The sequence below is a fragment of the Rhea pennata genome, chromosome 11, assembly GCF_028389875.1.
Source record: "Rhea pennata isolate bPtePen1 chromosome 11, bPtePen1.pri, whole genome shotgun sequence".
Taxonomy (NCBI): Eukaryota; Metazoa; Chordata; class Aves; order Rheiformes; family Rheidae; genus Rhea; species Rhea pennata.
Window position 1 is genome coordinate 11,798,316 of NC_084673.1, and position 9,685 is coordinate 11,808,000.

General features: G+C 40.7%; 1 protein-coding gene across 2 annotated transcripts; it reads right to left on the reverse strand.

Annotated features, from left to right (window-relative positions):
* Positions 1-38: 38 nt before the first annotated feature.
* Positions 39-9,609, reverse strand: DNAAF6 (dynein axonemal assembly factor 6). 2 transcript variants are annotated; one of them, XM_062584721.1, is made up of 7 exons: positions 9,521-9,609; positions 8,245-8,365; positions 6,493-6,556; positions 5,074-5,185; positions 3,771-3,867; positions 2,889-2,974; positions 39-803 (listed from the first exon to the last, which is right to left on the reverse strand). In XM_062584721.1, exons 2-7 carry the CDS (start codon positions 8,350-8,352, stop codon positions 674-676), a joined length of 597 nt encoding a protein of 198 aa, XP_062440705.1. In that variant the 5' UTR covers positions 8,353-8,365; positions 9,521-9,609; the 3' UTR covers positions 39-673. The 2 variants fall into 2 exon arrangements, with proteins under 2 accessions (XP_062440705.1, XP_062440706.1); XM_062584722.1 differs by having other exon boundaries at positions 9,511-9,609.
* Between the last annotated feature and the right edge of the window lie 76 nt (positions 9,610-9,685).

A 9,685-nucleotide genomic window follows, 5' to 3' on the forward strand; every position in this document is an offset into this window, starting at 1 on the left:
ACTTTTATTAATTAAAAAAGATCAAAAGAATAGCTGGAGGGATAGTAGGTGAACAGATGACACTGAACTAAACATTGGCAAAAATTGTTCAAAAGAGCCGAGCTGTTCAACAGTCTAACTATAGCACGGTATCTTCATCTGCTAGCGTAAAGAAGCCTCAGATGTGGAATTGGACCTCTGAAAAGCTTAGAGTTCCTCACCTAGGAATAGCTAAAAGTGAGTTCTGAACTGGCCTTCTTCTCAGCTTCTCTAATAGGAGGCCAAGCAGGAATATTATCATTTGCAATCTGGCAATAGTAACTAAGAAAGAGAGTCATGGGCCAGAGCCTCATTGTGCTACTTATCAGCCACAACCACAGAAAGACTTCTCCTGGCTTACAGAATTTGTGATCTCAGATTGCTTAATTCCTGGGCCTGTATCAGAGTGAAGGAAGCAGAATGTTAACCAGAGCACTGCAAGCGCTGCACAGCTCCAGCTTACAGATTCTATGAGTATTTTAAATACATCTTTTCCATCTTATTTTGTTCCGCCTAACTCATTTAATTTTTCCGAGGACTTTTCCCTTGGACTGTTCAAGGGGAACAATCTATTACTTGATGACCAGTTAGTTCTTGAGAAGACTTCAAATGTGCAGGGATCACTTTTTGAAAATTTTCCCCACTTCTTTATCCATCAGGCAAAATTGATGAAGTCAAACTCCCTTGTCATCCTCAAGGTGACTTCCAAGATCTCCTCTTCGGAGAGGAAATGAGCTTTTCCATTCTTGCTGTTCACAGGGTGGGGGAGGTGCAGCAACAGCTTCCTATAAAACAGGACACAGTGGATTTAGATGCCTCAGACTGGGTGAGTAACTGAGACGGGACTGCAACTTACTCCAGCAGTTCAACTATCAGAGTATATCAAGGAACATTAATTTAGCATAATCTCTTAGTTATGACAGATTGTGGGGCACCGGCAATACCCACTGCTCACTAATACCGGCCCTGAAATATTTCCAACACTACTCTTTTCTTTCTCTTGGCTGTGGCTATGCCAACAATTTCCAGTGATGGATTGTGGGTTCTCTCCACAGTTTTTGCTTCTGCATAGTGCTGCATTGTAAATACAGAGAAAGGAGGAGCTGCATTCATAATGCTATATTGGTGGTTAAAAAAAAAAAAAAAAAAAAAAAAAAAAAAAAAAAAGCCTAAAAAGCCTAAGGCCTGAACACGTCTTTAGGAGCTTGTCTTCCCTAGTAAAAAGAAGTAACTGGTACAGCCTAATTAGAGCTTTTATCCAGTCCAGTTAGCCAAAAAGCATGTCTACACTACAAAGTAAAGTGTACATATGAGAGTGGACTTAGGATTATAAAGTCCCTGTGCTTTTTTTTTAACCTACACTGGAGATCAATTCAGTGATCTCCTACTTGTAGCTGAGGCATCCAACCTACAGAGGAAGGCTGGAGCTTGGACTCAGGAGATACCCCGCTGTCCCTTGCTACTGTAAGCAGAAAGCTCTTCATGGAATGGCTGGTAAGCCTTCTGGATCAACCTGATAATTAATGAGAGCTCAAGTTCACTTGCTCATGCAAAAAGTCTGGCCTCTTTTCTCTCTTATCCCAGAGCTTTTATGTTAACAAAATGAACCATGGGCCAGTCTGGGACCTGTACTCTATTGACAGTGCAAATAAAACCAAGAAGACTTGAGATTCAAGACCTACCCAGCCAAACACTATAAAGCCCTGCAAGACAGCACAGCAGCATAGATGGGGGTGATTTTAAATTGGGTTTAAAGTCATGCTGATTCTTTTTCATAGATCTTTTCTGCTCTGTGTCATAGGAACTATGGCTGAAAGGAAGGGGTACAATCATAGCACCTTTCTACCGTGCATTCTGAAAGGAGCCAACTGGCATAATTTGGAAGTCCTCAAAATTAGACTGGCTTAGAATCAGCCGCAGGACCACAGATTTGGAAACAGTTCCTTTGAGCCCCTCTTACATAGCTGGGAGAGCACAGTGTTTTTTGGTACACAGAACTTGAAATCTTATTCTTTTATACTGACAGTATTTGCACTTACATTTCTGAAATCAGTACTGGCTCAGGCTGTACCCAATCATCTATTAGTTTTACAGCAAACATTTTATTTGCTAGGCTTGTGACTTGAGGCAGCTAGATACTAAGACAATAACGGCAGAGCTGAGTCACCGCAATGTAGGATTGCAAAAGAAAAGGGATGTTGAGGTTTTCCTACATCTGCAGTACTGCATCAAGCTGTCTTTTGCTAACTGTGGGTTCTGCAAGTGATTATTAGCTATTCCACACTGTGAGAAATATGAATGAAGATTGTGAGAATCCCAGGAAGTTTTAGAGTATGTCAGTCAGTTTTTAGCTGTCTTTGTTGTATTTATGAAGCAGCCATACAAAAAGCAAGAACTCAAGGGAAATCTCTTTAGGACAACCTTGTAATAACTCCATTCCCTCTGTATATAACCAGGCATGGATGCAATTCCACACTCAATTTCCAAAACTGTACCTGCACATTTTTGTTTATCTTCATTTCTGCACATGTATAATTAGCATTTATAAACCAAATTCTCAGGTAGTCCTTCAACACTGCAGTCAAATTGTCACAAACATTTTGGGCCCTTAAAGGCTTGCTGCTTCAGTAGCTGAAAACCGTTTTAAGGCTATTCTTGCTAGACCAGTAACAGAGGTTTTAACCTTAGCACACTACAAGCCTAAAAATGGACTATAATACTTTTTTGTCTTTATTTATTTCTCCTATGCAACTAATAATTCCCGCTGCATCTTTACCTTTGCTTTCCACATGGTATTTTATTGAAGGCTTGGCTAAACTCCTACTGAAACACGATATTAACTGTACCTCTATCAATTCTTATTCTCTTACTTTTGGGGAGTTCGAAGGTCAAGAACCTTGTCCTGGATATCTAAAGTGATGTCTGAGAACTTTGTCTCTGGCAGTTTGATTTTAATCTGAAATAACAAGCAGAGGTAAAACTGTGATTGTGCAACTCTATAAACCATGAAAGATCTCTTATCTTCATGATCATTTTGATGGTGTCAGAGCAACATTCTGCACAGGCAATCTAAATTAGAGAAAATATGAGAAAGTGATAATCATTGCTCTGTTACATATTGATAGCTTGTTTTCTACAAAATCTTGAGCTGATAATATACTCGACAAGTATTCTACATCCACCAAAAGCCCCTGGGTTTATTCTAAGGACAACTTGCTTCAGCTAGAAAAATCATACAGCAGGTATATCTCCTGAACTTCAGAAAGCAGCGAAGTCCCTGATCATATAATACATTGGACTGGATCTGTTACCTTTAAAGGCTGCCACAGTACTGTTGTACTCTGCTAACTCACATACTCTGTAATAGGTGCAGGCAGAGGGAAACAGTCTCTTCCTTCCTAGCCCCCTACTTTCCCCCCAAAAAATGTATCTAAGATGAGACATCATGTTGGAGCTACTTTCATTTCCCTCGTGTCTGTATGTAGTATACATTTGCGTTGATTCTTTCTCAAAACTTTGAGTACAGTGTCCTTGAGGAGGTACATGAGTTCCTTAGATTAGCAAGGGTAAATATCATCTACAAGTGTGGCGAAAAATACAAGAAAATCCCATAGGGCCCAAAAGCTGCAATATAGCTTGATGTTTATGTTCTGTTTCTTAAGGAGAGGGCAAGATTGAAAAAAGGAGGCTGCAAGGAAAGGCTACAGAGAAGGGATGAGAGAGAAGGGATGGGAGATCCAGGCTCAGCATACCACCATGTCTTCACAGCAGGCTGTGGAAGGGTCTTTCCTGCTCATCCCTAAGAAGATGTCCTCTGTTCCCACCCGCTGTTTGAATAAAATCTCATACCTGAGAGACAGAGAGAGAGAAAATTAGTTGTCTCACACCACACTGCAGAAGGAACAGGAGACTAAAGGAGGCTGTATTTCTCAAAGGACAGACTATAAACCTTTGTATCAGTGTGCCTGTCTCTCTCCTCCTTGCCAGTCTCCCTTCAAGCCTTCAATCCATCTGCATGAGATTTTTTTTTTCAGAGCCACAAATGATACAGTTGACTGGAAGACATGTAGAACATTCACATCACCTTCGAAGGTATTCACTTCACTTTCTCTACCTCACTAACCAGCCTTTGCAGGACCAGGTAGCAGAGAAAGCATCCTCAGTGAATAAGATACTTATCAACTAGTCAACCAACACAGTATCTTGGGAAAAGGATACTGCCACATAATTACCTCTCTGACTCTATTCTGTTGTGTCATTCATCATACTTTTGGAGCATGAGAATAACACTGTTTTCTTGTTTAATTATTTTGCATTTAGCCAACATTGATTTTTCTCCCCCTCCAAATCAAATGTCTAATCTGAATGCTACAAAATCTAGAATCATGTTTTCTTGCTCTTGAGATTTAATGAATGAGAAAATACAATTAAATACTGTATTTAGAACATACATTACTTCTGGTAAATTCAGCAAAATAAATGGGGTCATTCTCTGTACTATTGGAAAAAGTGGATGACAAGAGTCTTCTTCACATCTCCAGTGGTCATGTGCATATGTAACAATTCCTCTCAGCCAATGAGCAATCTGTCCAACAGCTCTGATTGCACCTCTCAACCATCTGTTTTTCTTTTAGGCTTCCAATTATTAATGAATTAATCCGATGAACTCTTCTCATCTGCGTAATGCAGTACATGATCACTTAAGGCATGCCAGTCTTTCCCCAGCAGGGAGGAGAAGAGTCAAGGAAAACGGCATTAGAAAAACATTCATTGTGGCCACGACACAAATAGAAAGCATGTTCTGTACCTCACAGGTGATAAGTTTCAAATAAGAACAAATGTACAACAGCATGCAGAGATACAGCTGAATGCCAAATCCCCCTTCACTTGTTGCTTCTTTAAAGGCAATAATCAGTAATCATTCCTTTGTCCTTCCATGATACAAGCTTTTCAGGTGGCAGTATTTTACTCAAAAAAATTGTAGATGCTATTTAATGCATTTCCATCAAAGCTGTGTAAAACCAATGTAGGCAGTCTCAGCTTGCTTACACTTACTCTGGCTGTTCCCTAGGATCCCAGGTATCATCAAATTCTGATCCTTCTGGGACCTCCTCTGTACTCCAAATAGTTTTACTATTTTCAGATTTCACTTGAAAAGTACCTGTAACTGGTGATAAAAAAGAAATTGCACTATCATACTTTAGAATGTCTGTTTTTTTTTTTTTTTCTAGATTTGCTAAAAATACATGTTTTTCTAGGCTATTACTATGATGTATTTTTTTGATATAAAGATTTTCTAACAATTGTGATCTCCTTTGCCTGGATACCATATGAATGACAATTGGCAAACAGAGGATATTTTCACTTCTATTCCCTTAAATCTCCTTTACTCAAACTCTGTGTAAAGTAAATCCTGCTTTCAGGCATAAAATATAGTCTACATGGAAAAATGTATTTTTTATTCATTTGGTGAGCCTTCAACTTGAAGGATTTTATAGTCAGATCTCTGATTATTTTTGGATTCCCAAGCAAGAACAGTATATTTTGTTATATTTGCTACAGTTTGTTACACCCATCCTGGTTCTTTTTGACCTTTCTTATGGCTCATAACTAAACTGCCCAATATGTGATGGTATTAGCTCCAGGAAGAAGATTATATCAACTTTGCTAAGACTGTACTTGGGTTCCTTTCTTTCCTGAATACAATCCAAGGTGCTGAAACAAATTTATGAACCCTCAAGGTTTTGGTTCTTGTTGTTTGAAAGTCTGTCTTTCTATATGCTGCCAGGACATCTGGATTCAGATAAAGCACCTTAATTGCCCTGGATTTCCTGGCAAAGAAATAGGTGTAGTAAGGAGGAAAACTAAAATAGACTTTTTTTCTTTGGCTGTCAGATTTTAGCATGTTGAAGGCAGTGCTGAATAAAGCTTATTTTTCTTCCAGTGTTTTGTATAAATATGTTTGTGAGACTTTTGGAGAGAATATGGTATGTCTGTTTCATGGTGCACTTTGTAGCTTTTCATCCTCCTGAGAAGGATGGACTCAGTTTCATATAGTTTATTCTGCAAAGACCCTTTCAGATGAGTATTTAAAAGTCCATCTCCTTGTCTGCTCTAAGGGAGCATTAACAAGTCAATGGCTGTTCTTAAACAGAGCTTTTCTTTGCTTAGTTATGATTCCTCTCAGCCCATGAACAGGCCATATTCCACACCTTGTTTATCTTCTCCCCTTGAGATTTCTACATTCTGAAGCTACCCTTTTTGCTGTCCTTCATATATGTGTTTCAGTTTTCAGGAAAAGAAGTAATTCACAATGTAATTGTAAAAACAGTAGTACTATTTCCCTCTCAACTCAAAGGCCAGTGACCACTCAATTCTCAAAGCAAGCTGTGTCAGTAGTAACTCTTAGTACAGCTGTTTTATTTTGCTAACGTGTGATTGAATGGTAAACTGTATACAAACAACCCTTCTTACCAGTGGTCTCTTTCTTTACCGGTCCAATATTACCAGGAGCCATGGTGCTAGCAGAACAGTGTGGCTGCAAAAAAAGCCAAATGAAACTCTAATTGTCACAGAGCCCAGATCAATAACAATAACATCCAGGGTCAATCAAATCAGTGACAGAATCCAGAAATAGTCTCAGCTTCATGACTGAACCATTGAACATGCTCTCTTCCTCACTCTCACTTAGCAGAGTGATCTTGACACACTGGGTTTAAACAGAACTCAGAAGTACAATCTTATAAGCAGATGCAACATTTTTTGAGTATTAGTTTCCAGGTATTTTGACAAAACAGTCTTGCTTTGCCTGCCATGAAAATATTGCAACAAATCAGGGATGCTACATGCAAATATCATCACAGCATTTGGATTCCTTTTAATGCTACAGATCATATGAGGCAACAACATTTTCCTCTAATTGTGAATCAATTTAGTGCTAATAGGCTGATGTGAGGCATTTCTATATATATAAAGATTCCTTGGCTTGATAAAAATGTGTCATATGCACAGAACATTCAATTAAATCAAAATGAAGATTTCAAATTACCCAGAAGATTGACTCAGACTTAATTGACATCACTTGTGGCAATTTTTCATTTCTGTCTCTGAAGTGTTATTCATTTTATTAACAACATGTAAACAAGTTCTTTTAAGATTGGGATGTTTACTGCAAAGATGTACGTCAATAATACTAGCTTTAAAAGCAAATATGAAAGAGCTGAAGGGTAGCTAGAATATGAAGGACCACATCTACTGAAAGGAAATCTCAAGGGAAATGCACCCTCTTTGTCCCAAGCTTTTATTACTACTGCTACTATTAGGGCACATCTGCTGGTTGAGCCAGCTGGCTCTTCTTTTGAGGAGTGATGTTAGGGAGGATAACTGACATATGTGCTCTTTTTGTTATCCAGGTCATAAAAGGACTCCTTCAAATCCTCAAAGACTTTTCAAGAGTTTTAAACATTCCTTGAAGCCTTGTACACTGTGATTGTTGGCACCTGTGGTCCTCATGAGCATAATAGACACAGATATTTCTCCCCAGCACACATGCATTCCTAGATAAAATCAGTAGTGGTATATTGTGGAAACAAAGGACATTTTCTAGATGCTGTGAATTTCATCTAGTCCTGAGATGAATTGATATAAAAGAATGGAAAGATATTTCTCTCATTAATCATTCAGATCGTTCATCTTAGAATAATTACTCACCCTCCTCTATTTTACCATCTCTATTGTACTTCAGTGATCAATCACCTCTATGGTTCTTCAATGCCTGACATGCAAAATTAATACATTCAGTTGCCTCTGGATATTTTAGTCTTTACTCAGAAGTTAAGCAGCAACTTTTTTCTTCATTTGAAGTCCTTTGTATCAAGTTGTAATTTGCCTTCATCCCTGGCAGACTTCAGGGAAAAATAGGGGAAATAGTCTGAAGTATCTAAGTATCTAACACTCAACTACCTGTTGTTATTTCCTTTAATAAGTCTTCTTCCTATTCTGTGGTCACAGTCTCTCCTTCCATTCCTAGGGCATCTTCCTTATTTTCTCCCTCAGGATCTTCTTATCCTAAAAATATCTTAAAAACCTAGCTGTTTCAGTCAGTCCAAAACTTTGTAAGGCTTTCTTTACTCACACTAGGAAAAGCCAAATTTGCTTCTTCTTAGTTAATAAGGTGAGACTATGTACAACACATAGAAAAAGCAGCATTTCTTGCGGAAGACTCACCCCATAGTCGTCATCATCATCATCACCACCTTCTTGAGCCTCACTAAGTAGCTTGGCAAGGGACTGCAGAGAAGAGACTGAGGAAATACTATCTATATCCATATCCATATCTACTTCTTACCTGTGCGGAAAAAACAAGGGACAGATGAAGAAAGAACAGCCCTTTTCTATATTGTCCTTCCTTAAATGCAAAAAAAAAAAAAAAAAAAAAAAAAAAAAAAAAAAGTATTCTAGAAGGATAAAATTTGTCCAAAAACTTACATGAGATGCCAACACATGTACAGAATATAATCAATTTTCCCTTACCCATAACAAGGTTATTGACTCTTGCTCCATAAGCATTTGTTGTGGAGACAGTACAAGTCTAATAGTGCTTATTAGCTCTGAAACAGCCTCATGCAAATATGGATTTTCTGCTGCTATGGCCAAGTGAGGGCAGCAGAATTTCTTGTTTAGAGTTTTGCTTTGGAACTCTGGACTATATCTCCCCGAGGAGCCAGGCAGAGGTCTCCACACCAGGTTCTCTGGCCTCGTTGTTCCAGGGAGGCTTAGGAGAGGCCCAGCTCTAGGTCCAAGCTGATTTGGGACTTTGTGCAATGCCGCAGGCAAGCTGGCTCGTCTTCCAACAAGCTAAAGCACAGGCATGTGAGGTGTGCAGACAGATCTAAACTGTTCCCACAGAAACCAGCTTCGGTGTGTAACCAGTAATATGTATTATCTAGAATTTTCTTCCTCCTTTTGCCCAAGTTCTCTCTACCCAGGAATAGAGATCGCACTTAATAATTAACTCAGCAAATTTACATATAACCGTACAGCCTCATTCATGTAGCATCTTAAAGTCTTTAAAGCACACCGTTTTTATCCTGACCAAACAGCTCTGAGGTTGGGAAATCTGATCACCACCACTGTACAGAGCATTGAAGCCACCAAATAACCTGCTGCAAAACACAAAACCCAGCGGTGGGCCCGGAGGGGGAACCCGGAGCCGGGAGAGAAAGGGAGGAGGAGCGAGGCAAGGAGAGCTCTGCCCCCCGCCGCGGGGAGCTGCTAGCAGGCCGGGGTCGAACGCCCCGCGGCAGCGTCCAGCCCGTGCAGCCTCCGGCCTCCTCGGGACTTCCTGGAAGCGCTCGCGGGCTGGACGGCTCTGCATCGGCAGGGGCGGCGGAGCGGCCAGCTGCGCGCCGCGCCGCGCCGCCCCGCAGACCCGCGCCGCGCCGCGCCGCAGGCAGCCGCCTCAGCGGGCCCACGCGCGACCGGGACGCGGACCCGACAGTACCGCCGCCTCCAACCGCCGCCGGCATCTGCTGCGTCCCCCGTTGCCGCAGTAACGAAGAACCCGCCACCCCGCCTCGCCCCGCGAGCCAATACGGCGTGGCCGCCGATGAGCGGCGGCGAGAAGAGCCAGTAGTTTTTAAAGGCCTGAGAAGCTGGTCGGCGATTG

Coding starts and splice junctions, on each gene's coding strand:
- DNAAF6 (XM_062584721.1), bottom strand. CDS start 8,352: ATGGATATGGATATAGATAGTATTTCCTCAGTCTCTTCTCTGCAGTCC. Junction 6,557..8,244: donor ATGATGATGACGACTATGGG/GTGAGTCTTCCG, acceptor CTTTTTTTGCAG/CCACACTGTTCTGCTAGCAC. Junction 2,975..3,770: donor CCTGCTGTGAAGACATGGTG/GTATGCTGAGCC, acceptor TTGTTATTTCAG/ATTAAAATCAAACTGCCAGA.